General features: G+C 54.6%; 1 protein-coding gene across 5 annotated transcripts in view; it reads left to right on the forward strand.

Moving 5' to 3' along the window:
• Positions 1 to 19088, forward strand: part of ADAM12 (ADAM metallopeptidase domain 12) — a 177612-nt gene that overhangs the window by 36879 nt on the left and 121645 nt on the right. For all 5 annotated transcript variants that reach the window (XR_014000260.1, XM_081158285.1, XM_081158287.1 and 2 more), the window contains one exon: positions 2773 to 2846. Coding sequence is in view for 4 of the 5 variants with exons in the window: in XM_081158285.1 (XP_081014411.1) it covers positions 2773 to 2846 (74 nt within the window). In the remaining variant the exon portion in view is untranslated. The remainder of the gene's footprint in view (positions 1 to 2772; positions 2847 to 19088) is intronic.

The raw sequence follows: 19088 nt of genomic DNA on the forward strand, positions 1-19088 counted from the left end.
ATTCAAGTTTGGGTGAGCTCCCAATTACACAGATTGAAGGAGGGCAGCCAACATAGATAACGCAGAGGAGGAAACACCACTGGTCAGTGAATCACTTTTGTAACGTCTGTTTCCACCTCTCGTTAAGTAGGATGCGCTGGCCCGGTGGCTGTGGGAGACTCAGAGAGCACAGGGCACCTGGGGACCTAAGTCCCGAGCTCCCTCTGGGAGGCACTTCAGGGAGAGGCCTCACAAGGACCAGACCTTGGGCGTGGCCTTCTGGCTTCCAGAACTGTGAGGAAATACATTCCTGTTGGTTAAGCCACCCAGTCGGTGGCACTTTGTTGTGGAAGCCCGGGCCAACTGGGACATGGGGCTTCTAAGATTTGGGTAATAGTTTGACTTTCCAGCTGGGTGGCAGGTACCCTGATGATTATTTTATTGTTGTTTTTAAAATTGTACTTACGCATTTCACATAAATCCCAATTTGAGATATAGAATTATGACTGCCAGAACATTTCTGGCTTATTGGTGAGCATTTAATTGATTTATTGCGCAAATGCAGTACTTTAAGCATTCAATAGAAGACCCAGTCCCATCGGGGTAATCAATGCATCGTTTTAAAGATAAGGATTGCTGTATTTAACCAGCACTGGTCCGTTATCTCCCATGTATAAAAATCAAAGGAAATGGAGTGGATACATGCTTTTAAACTAAGAAATCGAAAATCAGTGCCTTTGAATTAAAACAGCTGTCTGTTCTCCTTCATCGATCCCTCCGGTGCCATGCAGATCTCAACTAAAATGTACAGATCAAGATCCTTTGCGTCTCTGGGGAAAAGCATTCCTTTGAAAATGTTGACATTGAAATGTCGAACAGCTCCTGCAGGGGCTTTCCGTGGAATTAGTGCAAATGCTCATGTTTAAACTGGCTCACTTCTTTGGGGGAATGAACGGGTACTGCAAAATCTTACTTTTATTCACAAACACGATTGTCAGGATTTCTCTTTAAAATAGTGATGTGTGTCCCTATCTTAGACAAACATGATTTATAATTAAATCATTTACACAGACATATGCAAAATGCAAATGTGCATATACACACACACATATGCTGGGTGCATCTTGACAGAATAATGACATGTATTTTTGTCCTAATATTTTGTCCTAATATGTGTCATTACAAACATAGTTAATATCTTGTTTTTCTAAGATATAATTAATGAGTATAAGTTGCAAGCCCTGGAGAGAACATTCTTTGTGTTTGTAATGAAATCCAAGTGTCAGAAGGTACAAGCCAATTTAGGTGGAAGTCCCCGTGACAGACTCCAAAGCAAACGCACCTTAGAGACACTCTTGCACACTGTTAACACCCACACAGGCGATGTGCTCAACGTTGCATGGGGTAGGAATAGGAATTTTTACACTTCAATAAACACTCAGAAATCCACACGATTTCTATGAGCACCAGAAAACGTCAAAATATAGGGTGTCCCAAAAAATATATACACACCCTTTGAATAATTATAAAGGCAGTGTTTATAGTGTTTATTAGAATGCATTTCATTTGCAACATTGAGCTATGGCTGTTACAGTGTGTATGCATTTTGGGGGACACCCTGAATATCAATTTAGAACTGTGGTTTTCGCCAGATCGCTAAAGGTTTAGCCATTTGCCAGAATAAATTTATAAAAAACAAGGTCTGTTTAAACCAAGAAAAAAAATATATAAGCATGGCATGTGCGTAGGAATTCACCAGTTTAACTCTCAAGCTTAAAGAATTTCTTAAAAAATAACATCACCCATCAATTAAAATTGAGAAGTGCCTTCTTAAAGCAATAAAAAAGGCACAAATGCTTTGGGCACCAATATCTGACAGCCTGTTCCTCAGGCGGCAGTTGGGCGGCGCAGGCCTCGGGCCTGACTCTGAGGTGCCGGATGAAGGTGGGAATCCCGGCGAGCTTCCTGGGAAGGTGGGACGGTCTCCGTCCGCGGTGTAGCCACCGGTCGCTGCTGTTGAGTCTTGAAATGTGTCTGGTGCGGATGCTGAACCAATTTTAAAATTTTACCTGATTTTAATTAATTTAAGTTTAAATGGCCGCATGTGGCTAATGGCTGCCACATTAAACACAGGAAACTACAAAAAGATGTCAAAGGGCTGCCCCCCAAATAAAACGAGCGGCGTTCCGCCCCTTGCGATTCCACCCCAGTCCCCCCAGCGTAGTTAACGCCCGTGTGAACGTTTTCTCAGGACTCCAGTGGCCTTCAGTTGTGGTTTTTGTTTAAATTTTGTTTCATTTCAGCTAATTATTTTATCGTTGGAAGATATTGGAATCTACAATCTCTTTGTTTTCCAGTTTCTCTTAAAACATAGTAGCGTGTGGTCAGTTCAATCCGTGTGGCTGAAACTCTGCGTTGTAAGCAAGTGCCTTGACTGGAGTTGGCGGGAACCATCGCGTGCGGGATGTTAGAAACCGCGGAGAAGCCGCCAGGCCCACGGTTGCCCCGCTCGCGAGGGCGGCGGCCTCTGAGCAGAGGGTCCTGCCCAGGGCCCTCAGGGCGCGTGGCCCAAGGGAAGGAGGCCCAGGCAGGGCCACAGGTCGTCAGGGCTCAGCAGGGTGGCCCGTTTTCCAGGCTCGTCCCGGCGCCTGGTCTCCTCCGCTGGGTCCCCGCAACGTCCCCAGAGAACATTAGTTTCCTCTTTGTCCTTGGAATCCGCCCGCGGAGCAGATTCCAGTCCTGGCGAGTGAAAGCGCGATGATCACCGGCTGGCTTTTCTCGTTTGTCTTTCAGATTCACCCGGAAGAGCTGACGTTTCGGATGCAACTGGGGGGCCAGGAGCTGACCGTCCACCTGGAAAGAAATGAGTGAGTGTGGCCGTCCCTGCTCGGCCCACGACGGGCGCGCTCCCATGGCCGGGCCGCAGGGGCCTTTCGGGACCCGGGCCGAGGCGCGGAGGCGCAGGCAGGCTGGGGCTCGGGGCTGGAGTTAACGTCCAGCAGCCGTCCAGGGGAAAAGTTAAAAGTGCTGTCACTCTGCAGAGGAGCTTTATGCCTCAGCAGGTTTTCTCCAGCTCTGCTGGGAAGAGCCTGGTGTTTGAGGGGCGGCGTTTCCCCCCCTCCGCCTTCTGTGCACATGACCGCGTTCCCAAACTAGCTGACTGTCGGCAATTCCTGGGTTACAGAGAGAGAAACAGCTTCCAGTGGGTAGAAATTCTTTTCTCCCTGAGAAATACCCAGAGTTTATTTTATCTTTCCGAGTTTGTCTCCAACGGTATGTTTATTGTACCCTTTTGTTTAAAAATGTGACCCCTTTTTTAAGAAAATTATATTCATCTCCAGAAAAAGGTATTACACCCTTCTCTGGGGCACATGGGTTCTGTTACGTACCCTGTGCGCCTTCCCGGTCGAACGCTGTCTGCTTCGCCCATAAGTGAAAGCCACTCGCCTCCTGGGAATCCCTCGCACCGTGTGGCGTCCCCGCGGGTCCCTCGGATCCCGGGGGCCCTCGCCGTTCTGCTTGATGGGTGTCAGGAAGGCCGAGCTCGCCTGGGAAGGAACCCGCACTGAAGGCTGCGGACGGGGCTCCCCGGTCCTGCTGTCCTCCCTCCCGACGGCGCGGCCTCCACCCCTCGCCCGCCCGCCCGCGAGATGCTGGAGCTTCTAGTGTTTGTTTCCGTTTCGCTGCTGAAACGACAGTTTCTCTGGAACGAGTTCTGGCAGACGCGTCAAGTCACAAAAACCTGTCTTCGTATTTCTCGCGTGTTGACGCCTCGCCGCTGGGCTTTTGTGAGCCGCAAGCAGCGCGCTTTCGGCTTTCCTCGGGACTGGGTCTTAAAACAGAGTTTCGGGCAGCATCTCGAATGCTGTCAGACGCAGAAGGGAATCGATGATCTAGCCTAAGATAGAGTTTTTAATCCGCACGGTCTTTGGCCAAATACACCCAATGAGAGAATTTTTCCAACTGAAGCTACAAGCCCCCAAGGTGCGTGTGCGGTGAGAGTCGTTTCCGCGGGAGGGAGCCGGCCCGCCGGAGGCAAGCGGCTGCGCCCGGGTGGTGCCCGCGGCCGGGAGGCGGCTGTGTGCGAGGAGGCTCATTGCAGAATGTTCTACCTAAAGTTCATCAGTGGGAGTTTGATCAAATAAACGATGGGCCAGCTATGGGATAGAGTGGGACACAGCAATTAAGAGGGATGGTGGAGATCTTGTTATAAACAGCACGTCACGTAATATTTTTAACTTATATGCCGGTGCATCTGTTTCTGAGTAGGAAGATTGTGGAAGACATTTGCTTTCCTGATAGTCTTCATGTTTTACAGTAAGAAACTATTGCTATTAAAATCAGGAGAATTTTTTATATTGAAGGAAAAAAGCTGCTGAAAAAGTGTTGAAAGAGGAATGAATGAGTACTTATTACTCGTGAGCAGGAAACCCTGGGTTCTAGGGAGGCCTCAGGCATCTCTGAAAGGGCTGGAAAGCTCTACCCATTGACGATCGGGGCTTCAGATACCCAGAAATCTGTTTTAGTGAAAAACCTGCTTAGAAATCACAACCGAAATAAAGGTGGTCCCCATGCCCTAATCCTGGGTGCCGGCCCGTCCAGCTCGGGGACCGCCCCCAGCCTCTCCCTGTAGCCACCTCTCCATGGAGCGGCGCTGAATTCGCACCCAGTAGCCGTTCCAGGGAACCCGCTTGTTTGCCTCCTAGCATCCCTAGTGTGTGCAGAGAGCAGACGCTGCTCCTCAGAACCTGTTTGCAGAGCGGTAATTGAATGTTTAAAGAAACCCGAGGCTTCCCGGGAGAAGCATTTTTCTGCGCGGAGCTGTAGGGCCGCTTCGTAACCTCCATAACCCCCGGTCCCTGTGGACGCGCAGGCCCGGCCCCGGGCAGGTGCAGGCCGCCTGCCTCTCTGGTCACGACGCTTCACTGCGCGGGCGGCCAGCTCCGACCCCCGTTTTTCCCGGTGAGGGTGATTGAAAGCGATGACCATAGGTCGCCCCCCCTCACCCGCAGAGCTTTCCCTTTTCCAGAGGTGGGAGGCAGTTGCCTGGGAGGCCCCCAGCCCGCTGAGTTTATATTTAGGGTGCCTCTGAGCTAGAACCTTGGCCTTGACTTTTGTTCTGTCTGGAGTAATTCCAGACAACTCGTTAGGGGCAACTCTAGTTAGTAGTCACCCAGCCGGTAGCAGAGGGGGCATTTTACATTTCTCGCATGTGGGCAAGAATATCGGGGAGGCATTTATTTGGCAGCATCTCTCGGCGTATGGTGCTGCCGGGTAGGGAGGTGGGGAGATGCAGCAGGGAGCACGGGGGGATTCGTCGTTGGCTGCGTAACCGCCCAGACGATGCTCGTCCGCCGGTCCTGGCGACCCACGCGGCGTCCCGCGACCGGCCCCGGATGGCTGTCCGTGGCCGTGGGGCTGTGCACAGGCCTCGTCCTGGCCCACAGGCTGGCCAGTCATCTCTGTGACGACGTAGTAGGTGCACCCATCACGCTTCCCGGCAACGCAGGGCTGAGGGGGGTGACTGCGCTCCACGCGGTGGGCTCTGAATTATGGAGATTCCGGGAGTTTGATCAATGGGCCAGAACTAACAAGATGCGATTTAATGGGGCTGAATGTGAAGTCCTGTGCTGGGGTTAACAAAACATAAACAGGGTAAGTGCGGAAGGAAATGTGCTAGAAGGAGCCCTGCAGACTCAGTCCGCGCCCCTGGGGTGGGGTGGCTGCGAAAGGTGACCCCCGCCTGTGTCTTGGAGGAGGGTGGCCCTTTGGGCCAAACAGAATCCGGCTTCGAGGTGACCTGTGGAGGGTTATCACGTGGAAGCGAGAGTGGGGTTCCTTTGGGGAGCCGTGGGTGTTCGGCGCTGACCTAGGATAACGGTGGCTGGGCTGTGGGCTGAGGAGCGCGAGCCGACGGTGGGTGCCGGCCCCCCAGATCCTTCCAGTTCGGGGTGCCTATCTCAGCGGATGCCTTGGCCGTGGGGCTGTTCCTCCCACGGCATACGGAGCTCCCTCCCCCGCTCTAGGGCTCAGGTGGTCCCTGTGGGGCCAGCTCTGCATGCATACGAAGGGGAAAGGCCGGGGAAGGTCCCCTAAGGGCCGACGCGAGCTGCGCGGGCTGCAGCCGTCGAGAGCGCGCTCCCTTCGATTTCCCTGGAAGTCGCTCGGCCTGAGCACTTACGGTCTTTCTAATTGGGCCACATTTTGCTTCCTGGATAACAACTCAGTTCCCCTGAGCCTCCCACCTCACTGCGATCTCTGAAGTTACACGGACTTTGGAAAATGTCAGGACACCGTTTTTAGAGGCTTTCGTTTCCCGTCCGGACGTAAGTTTGAGATGCCCGAGCTCGTTAAGATCAACCTTTTCAAAGGGGTGCCCTCCGGGCTCTAATTTGAGAGGTGGCGTCCTTGAGCGGGCCTCTGTCAAGCCGGCGGGTTTGAAAGGGCGTCTGATACGGAAACGCGTGTCCAAGTGCAATCGGGCCGCCCTCGTCCTCACTGGCTGTGCCTCGGGGAGCGGGGGGGGGGGGTTCCGATGAACACCCTGCTGCGTCCTCGGGGTCCTGGAGGGGCCTGAAAAGACGCAGAAGACGCTCGCCGTGGGTGCTCGGGAGCACCTGGGGGACGTAGGAAGAGGGCACGGTCCTGACACAGGACCGTTTAGAAATTGTCACCTTTCCTTCTGTTTAGAAATTGTCACCTCTTTCCTCTCGGGAGCTGCCGCTTCTCGCTGTGAAATGAAGTGAGTTTAATGTGCAGAACATGAGTTTCTTTATTTCTTTATGATTTTCTTCACATTGAAAACATGTGGGCAGATAGAACATGATACAAGACCAGCCCCCAGACGGGGAATATTTCGGGAGGTGAATTATTTGCGTAGAGAGTATTTTTCCCGCCCTTGTAAGCCCAGCCCTTCAGTGTCGACCGGCTGGATTTCGTTGGTCAGTCCCTCGGTTTTCTTTGAAGACCTCAGGGCTCCAGGGGGGATCCCCTCTCGCTCTGTTATCGGCCAGCGGCGCCCACTGGACGGACCTCAGTGCCACCGAAGTCCCCTGGGGGGTTGTGGGATACGGTTTTTATGTGCGGTTTTCACAAAGTAAAGAATTATTCATATTTTCAATAAAGTCTAGATGGTTTTGTACTTTAATATTGATAAATATATAGAATGTTGGGGGGTTGGTGAAATGAAAAGATATATAGTGGTGTTAAAAACGTACTAAAAGTGTTATCCCTACAATTTAATAAATATTTAAAAATATGTTTAAAGTTTGGATCGAATTTATTATCTTACCAAATAGGACAATGCTTGACGACAGCACTTCTTATATTCTACGGACAGCTCTTCACCCGAAAGTCTGCTTTTACATTGGGCTATAAATTCCCTGCAAAAATCCTTCGGTTTAGAAAATGATTGGTTCAAAACTCATGTGCTTTCCAAAGTAATTTCTGCATGTCAGAACCTAAACGTAATCATTGTTGCAGTTGGCAGCATATTATGAATTAGTTAATTAATTGGTGCATGCCCTATCATATGCCAGAAAAGATCCAGGTTGCTAAAAAAACCCACAAACGTGAATTAACTGGTTTGCTCCGAACACATCGCACACCCCTCGCCCCGCCTGGCACAGACAAGCTCATCTCTTCATTTCGCTCTGTTCGGAGCAACGATTCGAGTCCAGATGGGTGGAAACCGTGAAGACGGCCGGGGAGGGAGGGGAGTGCGACGCATGCCCGTCATGGCCTCACTTCATGGGTTTTTCATAACAGCAAAGAAGAGTCAGCGAGGTGCAGGGAAAGGCACAGAGTCAGGAGGGAAACGTGGCGCCTCCGGTGTTCTGAGCTTTGTGACCGAGGGAAAATAACCGGCCTCTCTGGTCCTGACCCCTCTCCTTCGTCACCTGAAGAGCGTGGTGGCTTCTCAGTGGGGGCTGGCTGATGGGAAAGGGGCAGCTTCCCCTCCGAGGGCGCTGGCCTCGGGACACGCACGTGCTTCACCCGCGGAATCCTCGACGTGGCCGCTGCTGCGGGGAATGGTCCTTACGGTCCCACGTCAGGAGTCACGTCGAGCATGTTGTAGTTAAGCATCGAGCCACGCGAGCGGCTCCCGAGAGCCGGCTGTCGTCCTTGGTCGTACTCCAGGGACCAGGGGCCCTGGGTGGGCTGCTCCTTCCTTGGCACCGGGCCCTGCCCCCTGCGCCCTCGGACCCGGGCCGGTGCCTGTCCCCAGAGCGGGTGGTCCTGTTGGGGGACGTTACCCTGTGAGCTGACGTGGCCGAGGGAGGCATTTGCCGGGGGAAGCGCGGCCGACGGAAGACGCAGCCCGGCCACCACCGTCCTCTAGGACGGCCAAGGAGAGGCCTGCAGAACTGACGCCCGACAGAGGCCCCGGGGGGGGGGGTTAAGACTCCCGATGGGTGTAGAGGGGGCTCCGGTAAATAACACGCCTGCTCCCCTGCAACCTACGCCCTGCCTTCTTCAAACGGACGACGGGCTTTTGCCTCTTTCTAAGTAGAATTGAGATTGCTTCAAACCACTGATAGTGTGTGCCTGTGTGTGCCTGTGTGTGCATGTGTGTGCATGTGTGTACATGTGTGTGCATATGTGTGCGTTGTGTGTGCGTGTGTGTGCCTGTGTGTGCATGTGTGTGCATATGTGTGCGTTGTGTGTGCCTGTGTGCACCTGTGCGTGCATGTGTGTGCCTGTGCGTGCCTGTGTGTACATGTGTGTGCATATGTGTGTTGTGTGTGCCTGTGTGTGCCTGTGCGTGCATGTGTGTGCCTGTGTGTGCATGTGTGTGCATATGTGTGCGTTGTGTGTGCCTGTGTGCGCCTGTGCGTGCATGTGTGTGCATATGTGTATTGTGTCTCTGTTCATGTGTGTGTGCCCGCGTGTGCATGCATGTGCATCTACATAAATGTATAATTACACATATATTTCATGCTGCACGATCATACAGTGCCTGGTGCCAGCTGTGGATGGTCTGTTTCTGTCGTGGGGCCCTTGGGTGGCATAACAGAGGCAAAGGTCGCCCTGGTGGCGTTGCCATAGCAACCCCAGCCTGTCTGAAGACTGGCGGTTCTGGTTTTGAGTGACAGCTGTTCTCCTGGGGACCGTGGCCATAGCCACCCATCCCCCGTCAGCTCCCCAGGGTGCCTGACAAGCCATCCGAGCGATAAACTGGCCTTAAGGAAGGGGTGGCGCTGTATCCGTCTCTACCTGTTCACAATAAGGGATCCGCTTGCCTTTAAGATTTTTTTGCTGCCAATTCTTTATTTCACTCTTCCCCAGTAGTCCGGTTTTCCTAAATGAGAACCAGACGAAAAGCGCCCCTTAGCCCTCCCAGTCTTCCACCCTCGGGTGAAGCTTTCTTGGTTCCCGTGTAGAATTTTTAAGCGTTTGGGGCCGGCCCAGCAGCTCTCCTTTTGGACTCTCCTGTAAACACTGACCGGTTTTGATTTATGAGAATCATGGGCAGGAACAGAGATCGACTTTTCAAATGCAAATTTGCCTCCGGGTTTGCCTGCGAGCACTGATAATTCAGCGGCACCTTGGAGCACTCCATCCCCACAAGCCTATCTGTTTTCTCAGGACAACAGCTGGCGCCATTGCAGGCGGTGGGAGCCAGGTGTCACCCGGTCACCTGGTGTGACAGCTGAACTAAGGGAGGGCTGCCGCCTCAGGGAGGTCCTCCCAGCTTTGCACATCCAGAAATTATTCTTGACGGAACTCAGGAGGTCTGAGTCAATGACCAAACTCCCATGGGACGAATGTCTAGACCGGATTTTGTTCTCAGGAGCCCTGGGCAGACACATCCCTGACGAAGGGCCAGGGTGACCCCCCAGAGGATGGTGGGGGAGATGGTCAGGCGACTAGGCCGTAAGCTGTGGAGCGAGAGGGGCCGACTTGTTTGTGGGATGCTGGTTAAACACGTAACCTCTCTAAGCCTCAGTTTCCTCGTTGGTACGATGGGACTACTTCCTCCCGCAGTCGGGGTGGGTTAAATTATGTGACTCTCATAGGGCATTTGACCAGTGCCTGGCCTGCAACAATGCTCATAAATTAGCTTCGGTGACTTTGGCGCAGAGCGAGGGGCCCAGGGAACTGTCCCTGCCCCACAGCAGCCGCAGCTCCCGGGAGCGGGACCCCGGCGGCTCCCACAGTCGGCGTCTTTCTCTCTGCCACTGTGTTGGGTAAACACTTTATTTTTGTTTCTGTCCCGCGGGACATCCCACTGCTGGGTTCCGCGCTGAGCAGCCCTTCCTGTCAGTGAGTCCCTCCTCCGGCCGCCGTGTTCATCCCCGTCGGGCTCCTCTGGCCCTCGCGTTCAGCCACGCTCCCAGGTCTCCAGCCTCACCCTCTGGCTTCAGACCGGGGGGCAGCTCCTTCTTTGAGGGGGGCTGTGGTGGACTCCAACTGCGTTTTCCCATCGCACTCAGCCGTCGCAGACCAGAGCACCTGCCTCGCGACCAGAAGTGAGCGCGAGCGACTTGCAGTTTGGTTAGTGGGAGAAGCAGCCACACCTCGGTCAGCAAACAGGCCTCACAGAAATCTTGAGATGAGGGCTTAGGGGCCACACGGCTACAGCTCATTTCCTAAACTTACCACTCAACTGGACGGATTTGCCTTCTCAGCTCGTCTTCAAGCTTTTTAAGAACATATTTTGTTTTTCTTCGTTGTCACTCTTGCTTGGATATCCAAGAAGGGTGTTTATTTTGCTAGACACGTGGGAGCCCTGGGCCGGGAATCCGGTCGTCTCGGTGAAACCTGGCTCTGCTGCGTGAATTCAGGAACCGGCCTCTCTAGCCCCGGTCGATGTTTGTAGAATGGGGATCACCAGGACTGTCCTGTTGTTCTAAGGATTAAGTCTGTAATCCACGCAAGGGCTTCGCACAGAGCCCGAGGCGCAGTCAGTGGGCCTTCCTGTGCTGGTAGCTGCTGCTGTTAGTTCAACCAGTATTTTGACCTATGGACACAACTGTGCAAGCCCCGGGGTCCAGCAGGGAGCAGGGGGAAGCCGTCCTGCCCCCGCAAGGCTTGCAGGCTGGGGAGGGGGTGCAGTGCACTGTCAGGGGGGTTGGCTACAGGTAACGAGCGATGCTTTTCTAATCTTTGGATGTGCCTGCGAGAGGGAATCAGCATCCCACTGTGCCACGTAATCGCTCAACCCCAGGGACAGGGTGGGGGCGGCTGTGGGCCTGCTGGGAGACAAATGCAGGAAAGGCCTGGGACCTGCCGGCTCATGTGGGAGCTTCTCTCACTGGGCCATGCCAGCTCAGGCCGCACAGGGACCCAGGCTTGTTCATGGCCCATCCCAGCTCCCCCCACAGTGCCCTGGGTCCCCGGGGCCCTGCCACAAGGGCACCCGGGTGGTGAGTGAAGAGAAGGTCCCCCCCTTATCCTTCCCCGAAGGATGTTCTAATGGGCAATGAGTCCAGGAGCTATCAGAGGCCCGGAGTTTTCTCTTGGGGGCAGGAGTTCCCGCATGGTTCCCACTCGCCAGCACACAGCGGTGGGCAGATGTCCCCCTCGTCTTCCAGGGGATTTGTTCCCACGCAGGCCATGAGCTGGCTTCCCTGGCACGAGGAGTCCCTGGTCAGCACTCTGCCTCCGTGGGCTGAGCTCGCTTGCAGAGCAGCTTCCCCAGAGAGCAAAGGAAAGATAAGCGAGCATAAATCACGCCAAGCAGAGTGAGTCCTCCCTGTGAGTCACCAGGACGAGGACACGTAGGCGAGCAGATGAACCGTGATGAAGTCCAGTTGTAAAAGCCCGAGCTAACGCTGCAGAAATGCCTTGTGGGGACTCAGATGTGTGATGTCTGCATTTCCCCTCCTCTCTCTCTCTCTTTCTCTCTCTCTCTCTCTCTCCCGCTTTTTTTTTTTTTAATTTTGCAATAAATGTCAAGAATGATAAAACAGCATTTCCTGTGCCGAGCCCTGAGGGGCAAGGTTCAGGGAAGGGCAGGTTTGAGAGGATCCTTTTAATCAGCCAGTGTAAATGTCACCTGGTGCAGTAATCCTCTAATGGCATCGGAAACATGAATCAGCCCTGAACAGGCACGTCCAGCTGTGAGAAAATACCCCACAGGGTGTCTATGTGAGGCTTGAGAGCATCCATGAATTTACCACCCAGATCTGACCCAAAGAGGGGACCACGGACTCGCAAAAGCTCTTCTGCCCATTGCTCCAGGCAGGTAGCGCAGTGGCTACAGTATCGGCTGAGCCAATACAAAGAGGCAGCTGCTCTGTCCTTCTCGCCACAATGTAGCCGCGTGGCCTGGGGCAGCTCCCAAAGCCCCTCAGGCCCGCCTCCGCCGCCCGGAGAGGCTCAGAATCGCGGTACCGCTTGAGGGACGGGCCTGACTGCAGGCGAAGCAGGGCCTCCCCTGACTTGGGCAGAAAGGGGCCTCTGGGGCGGGCGCCGAGTGGCTGATGGAACCAGAGGGGGCACGAGGAATCGGCTCTGAGGCAGGACGGGGACCGGCCGCTCTGATCGTGTTGGAAGAAGCCGCGGACAGGCTCCCCGGGGTCTGGTGAGGACTGTCCTCGTGTCATCCCCGCAGGGTCATGTTCCGGAGAGAGGGTATTCGATGGGCTCGTTGGGCCACCCCCGCCGCTCGGCGCCCGTGGGGAAGGCAGAGTCTGTTGGGGGCAGGAGGAGGCGGGGATGCCAAAGGATTGATTTACGTCTCGCAGGTCAAATTCTGGCTCCAGGCCTGCCGCGCCCTAACGACTGAAAGGTCAGCAGTTGTGTATTAGCAGCTATCGATTAGAATGATTGGTGGCCGATCAGCAGTATAAGCTATTCCAAATAAAGAGCTAGCAAAGCACCTACACAAATGAGCCCATTTAAAATGGGAAAGCGGGCCCTGGCCTGTTTGGCTCAGTGGTTAGAGCGTCGGCCGGAGGCCTGAAGGGTTGCGGGTTCGATTCTAGTCAAGGGCGCATGTGTACCTCGGTTGCAGGCACGTGCAGGAGGCAGCCAGTCCGTGTGTCTCTCTCACATCGATGTTTCTCTCTGTCTCTCCCCCTCCCTTTCACTCTCTAAAAAATCAGAGGAAAAAATATCCCTGGGTGAAGATTAACAACAACAATAATAATAACAATGATGATAAAATGGGAAAGCAGGGTAAGATCAGCAGATTGTCTCCGCGCCAGCACCCTCAGTGTGGGTGGTGTTACTACACTTAAGTTTGGCAAAATGTTACTATTTGGGCGAAAATGGGCAAAATATACAGAGGATCTCTCTGAATTATTTCTTGACAACTGCATGGGATTCTGCTATGATCTCAATAAAAATTTCAGTTATTCAAACGGAAATTAATGATGACCTCAAAATTCCAAGAAGTTTTTCCCCCACTGGAGTTGTTCTCAGTCCCCAACCCCCCACCCCCCAAAAAAATATCTTAAAAAAAACACTGTTTAAATGTAAGAGTCTTGACGGATTAAACATGCTTTGTAGACACTCGAGTAGAACAGAAGATCCCGTAGAAGCGCGGCCAGGTCAGGATGTCCCCTTTCTGAAAACCCCACTACCGGGCAGCCGATGACCCCCCCCACCCGCACACGGCCACACAGCCCCCCGCGAACACACGGGGTTTGTCTGAGAGCCGTTTACTCTCAAAGCTTATCTCCTGAGCCCTAGTTTATTTAAGTGAAGGTGGGCCCGGGGGAGTGTCAGCCGTGAGGGATGTTTGTTAGGATTGTTTCTTCCTCCAGCCCCTGTTTATAGATTCTGGGATTATGGGGGGGGGGACCTCACCCAAGGGCTGTGAAGAGCCCTGTGACCAGCGTGAGTGGCTTCCCGCTTTCTGCGGTCACCCCGACGGGCCGAGCCCCCCTGGTGGGAGGTGGCCTCCGGCCGCACACCAGGTCGTGCTCACTCATTCCTTCCTTTTCTAGTTCATCCGGCCGTTTGTTGGCAGTTTACCGAGCACGTGTCCCTGGGCTGAGCTGAATGGACACCAGGACCCAGAAAATTGGAGAGATTTACAGTTGGAAAGAGGTCCGTGGTGTGTGCTCCAATAATGACGCCGCGGTGCCCGAGGGACATCTGTTCATCAGCTCTGTGGCTGTGAAAGTCTCCTCTTTGCGGGTTTTGGTGACCTTATACTTGGCCGAAATCAAAGCTATTTGGTCTAGGGAGAGGCGAGGAGAGTTCATACCCCACAGGAGCCTTCGCGCAGCGTATCTGGAACGCCCCCCACGGCAGCGATGCGGAAATAAAGTGCCCTCCCCCCCCAGCCCCGCACGTCCTGCCGTCCCGGCCACCGCTCCGCAAAGTCGCTTGCAGGTAGACGGTTGGGGGTGCGACGCGGAAAGGGTTTTCTCAGGGACCACTTTTGGGTCTTTTAAAGGATGATTGGAGCTACTTCCCGGAGAGAAATGGTCTTTTACAATTTTAAAAGCATTTTCATTTAAATATCAAGTGGCATTTTTTTCTCTGTCGCTGTAGCCACGTAAGAGCTTAACTATGTACCTGCGCGGCTGGCCGGCTGCTAGCGGAGCTACCGTGGGTTGTCGTGGGCATGTTCTTGAGGACAGACTGTTACATCCGCGATGTTTTATGACAGGCTCAAAATAAAGTGGAGAATTGAGCCATTGCTCTTAACTTTGCATGAAAAGATCACTGTCCTTGGAGGTCTCATCTCTTTGTGTCCGCAGGCCTGAAAAGCAATAGATGGTGGTAAACACTGATCGGATTGGACTTGAAGGGCACGTTCCTGCTCAAGGATCGGGGTTGGGACCCTGCTAATCGGCTTTTCCAGCTTCAACCTCCCACCCTCTTTACCATGATTCCCAACCTTCCGCCGGCCCGAGTTCCCCGGAAGAGCCCGGGCCCGTCCCCACGGTGCGCGTCCTGCGCTCCGGCCTCTGGCGAGTGTCCTCCCCCTCCGGCCGGTGCCCTGTCCTCCCCCTCCGGCCGGTGCCCTGTCCCCCTCCTGCCGGTGCCCTGTCCTCCCTCCCGAGCAGCCCCTGGTCCCCTTCCAGACGCGGCTAAGGCCTCGGGCGGGCGCTCCGGCTGCCTCGCCCTGGCTGTCTGCTCTCCCCGAGGTTGGCGCAAGCCGGCTGGAGGCAGAGGCCCTGCCGGACGGTGCCGGCTGCTGGACCCGCGGCCTGCACATCAGGCACTCGATGAGTTGTTTAGGGATCTTACACTTCATTTCCGAGGAGTCGGGGCCGTCAGACCGGCAGTTTCGAGGCTGACCCCGTGTACTCTGACCGTGGATTTGCCAAAACATGAGCCGGAGTCTGGAAATGACTAGAATTTAAGCAACAGGAACCTTCTGCCCCCCAGCCCGATCCAGTTGGTGCTGCGCCCTTCCCCGGATTTTAATAGAGCTACAAATCTTCTCCGACTCGTGGACTCTGGAATCTAAGGGCTTATTTATGGCCGACGGTCACCGAGGCTGGGCCTGAACTTACCCAGGTCAACGTGTGCACCTCCTGGAACCACCGGAGCCCTCCCAGCCCGGCAGCCTCCCTGTCTAATGCCAGGACGGAGATTTTAGAAGCCGCGTGTCTGCGATGCCCAGGCGTCGTCTAAGCAGAGCTGTCTCTGCGTTCGTGAGTCAGGGGCCTGTGAGAACGCGTCTTCACTCCCCCCAAAAAGAAGTCAGTGAAATACAGCCACCCTGGGACTGAAACGTGCATCCTGTACATGTTTCATTTTGCCTGAATGACCTCCCCGCGCACACGTGGAAAGTTGCTCCCCACCAGTCCCGGGCGCAGAGTAAGGAATCACAAGGTCCGGCCCTGGCCCGTGTGGCTCGGTGGTTAGTGTCGGCCCTCACACCGAAGGGCCATGGGTGCAATTCCCAGCCAAGGGCACGTCCCTGGGTTGCAGGTGTGACCCCCTGCCCATTTGGGGTTCGTGCAGGAGGCAACGAATTGATGTGTCTCTCTCACATCCGATGTGTGTGTGTGTCCCCACCCCCCGTCACTCTCTTTAAAAAAAAAAATCAATGGGAAAAATATCCGCAGGTGAAGGTTACCAACAAAAACAGGAATCATAAGGTTCGGTGTGGTTGGTGGTCACTCAAGGTCGCTCTCCATAACTGCTATCATTTTGGTTGTCGCTTGACGTCTGAGAGTCGGGCACGAGACCCCGACAGGGATGGTGGCGTCGGCCGGGGGGACCTCCCGGGCAGGGTCCTGCTCCGTGCCCGTTCCACAGCCCCGGCGAGCGGCGTGGCCACACTGGCTCCTCCCGCCACACCCGGGCGGCCACCCTGCGCCGGGCGGCGGCCCCGACGAGCGTGTCTGCGGGGAGAGGATGAAGGGCGAAGTCGTTCGCGGTCTTACACTTCCGTGCACGGCCCCGGCTGGGCCGCATCCCTTTCGGGGGGCCGGCTTTCATGTGGGGAAGGGAGGATGTGGCCTCCGTGAGATCATAAAAGCCGCCGCGCTCTGTGATGTCCGAACCAGGCGTCGGAAGCAGCCGCCTGGAGCCGCCTAGAGCCCGACGCAGCCCAGGGCTGGGAGACGGTGTCCGCTTCTTCCCTGGGGCCCTGGCGCTGTCGTTTGTACAGAAAACGGGGAGCGAGCCCTCTGCACCGTTTCAGCTCCAGGAGAGCAGGGCGGTCGTCACTAAACGGCTTCGCTCAGCGTGTCGGGGGCCCGCTGTGGCCACGCGAGGGGAGCCTGTGATTTACAGCCGCTGCTCTCGGCCTCTCACTGAGCCCCCGCCCCCCCCCCCCCCCCCCCCCCCCCGTGCGTCATTCTGCTTGATCCTGGGCGCCTTCGGGGGATTCGGGTGGGAACTACGCGAGCCCGCCCCGTGCTCACTGCCCCGAAACACAGCTCAGTCCCCTGCGGTAGAAAAGCCTTCGAGGTGAACGTCTGATTTTCTAAAGTCGGTCAGTGGGGTTCCTTCGAACGTCAAGGGACATATTCAAGCTCATTTTTACAACTGGACAGAGTCTGCGGAGAAAAAAGGCTTAAAACTGAAGGGTTCAGGGCGGCCACCAGTTGAAAATGAATCACAAGTGAAGATAAGCCCCCCCTGAGCATATACCGGGGACAATGGGGGAAAATCAGAATTATAAACATCTGATTTGCATGAAACTTGCAGAAACAATGCTTAGCAAGCAGAAACCCAAGCTAGCCTACTGACTCACGTAATGGGAAGAAAAATGGCCTCAGATTCTGAACACGCATGTCAGGAGACGATTATTGGATTTGGGGGGAAAAACAACCTCTGTTTTACAACCATCCACTCTCTCTGGGCAGGGGGAGTCCAGGGAGCGTTTATAAAACGCACTAACTGCCAAGACACTAGAGAGCGAATCACAAAGACCATCAATAACGTGATTTACTCAGGCTCTGCGACGAACATTCATCGCGAGCTTGGATCCTCTCTGGCCCGGCAGTAACCCCACAGGCGCCCTTCCCGCTGCAGGGACGGCCCCGTTCCGCGTGTTTGCACAGCCTGCCCCGGGCCACACAGCAACCGCGGGACAGAGTCAGGGTCCAGACTCCGTTTGCCCTGGCCTTAAACTTACCTGCTTTCCCGCGACTTCCTGAGGCCTCCCTGGCCCCTGAGGGACAGGATGGAGCCACCTTCCTGTCACGGCCCCAACGTGTCTCACAAGCCGTAGACCGGCCCCTGGGCCCCGTATGCGCCGGGCCTGTCGGCCGCGTGGCCGGAGGGGCCCTGCGGCTGAGCGGTGTCCTGTCATGTAGGGAACGCCATTCCTCCAGAAGTCAGTTGCATGTCCCAGGTGTGATTTTCCTGATTGAGATATAATTAAGATAACATAAAATTCCCCATTTTAACGTGCACGATCCCAGTGTTTTTTAATACATTCCCAATGTTGTGCAATCATCCCCACTATTTATTCCCAGTACATTTCCATCACCCTCCCAGAGAAAGCCCATCCCTATCAAAGACACTTCCCAGCCCCGCGTCCCCCTGTCCAGGCCCCTGGCAAACGCTAACCTTCCTGTCCTGATGGATTTACCTCCTCTGGAAATCTTGTATAATTGGAGTCCACGTGGCCTTGTGCGACTGGCAACTGTCGCTGAGCATAGTGTTTTCTAGCTTCACCCAGGCAGGAGTGTGCGTCAGAAGTCCATTCCTTTTCATGGCTGAATAATATTCCACGTATGGATGCCCGCGTTTTGTTCCATTCAGCAGCTACTGAATGACATTTTGATGCCATTCGAAATTGCGTGCCAGAGAGTTTGGCATAAGCTGAAAAGGCGAGCTCTGTCGCTATAAAATAGAGGCCCAGCCGCAATCTAGTGGCCGCCCCAGCACCAGGTGAGCTCGCCGGTGGCTTCTTGTTGCCCGTGAGATAACATTGAATCTCCCGACCTTGACTCCCAGGCCGGGGCGCCCCAGGGTCCAACACCCTTCCGCACATTCTGTTCTCTGCCTGCCCTGCTGCCCCTCCCCCAGCCTAAAACGCAGACCACAGCCACCGGGCGCCTGGAACAGGCCTGCCACCCTGTGCTTGCCCTTCCCCGCCTGCCCTTCACGGTGGAGAGGTGGCCTTTCGAAAGGAGCCAAGTCTTTTACCTCCATCCGAAAGTCATTAATAGGGAATCAGATCTTTGCAAATGCAGCGAGCGGTTCTCTCCCACCTCCCACGGTTTCCGGAGCCTAATGTCGGGATTTGGAATGAGAACATTGCAGCCACGTGCCACTCATTCCGAAGTAGGTCCAACAGTGGAGATTCTGCTGTATTTTTTCCTTTTAAGATGATCGCCTTGTTCTCTCTGTAGAGAAAATCTAGAGCACCCGGCCAGTGTGGCTCAGCGGTTGAGCGTCGACCTAGGATCCAGGCGATGCCGTTTGATTCCCAGTCGGGTCACATGCCGGGTTGTGGGTTCGATCCCCATGGGGGGGGCGAGCAGGAGGCAGCCCATCAATGGCTTTCTCTTTCTCTTGATTGCTCACTCCCTTCCTCTCTCTGAAGTCAATAATTTTTTTTTTTTTTAAAAAAGGAAACAGAGCTAACACGATATAGTGTGTGCCTTAAACCAATTTCTGGAAGGAACATGTCCCTCCTCCATGGCCATTCGTCTTAGGAAGGTGGGACTGTTCCCTGTGACCAAGAGCTTTGAGCTGCCCCTTGGGCAGACCCCCCCAGTTCCTCCAGAGCATGG

The sequence above is a fragment of the Miniopterus schreibersii genome, assembly GCF_964146895.1.
Source record: "Miniopterus schreibersii genome assembly, chromosome: 14".
Classification (NCBI taxonomy): Eukaryota; Metazoa; Chordata; class Mammalia; order Chiroptera; family Miniopteridae; genus Miniopterus; species Miniopterus schreibersii.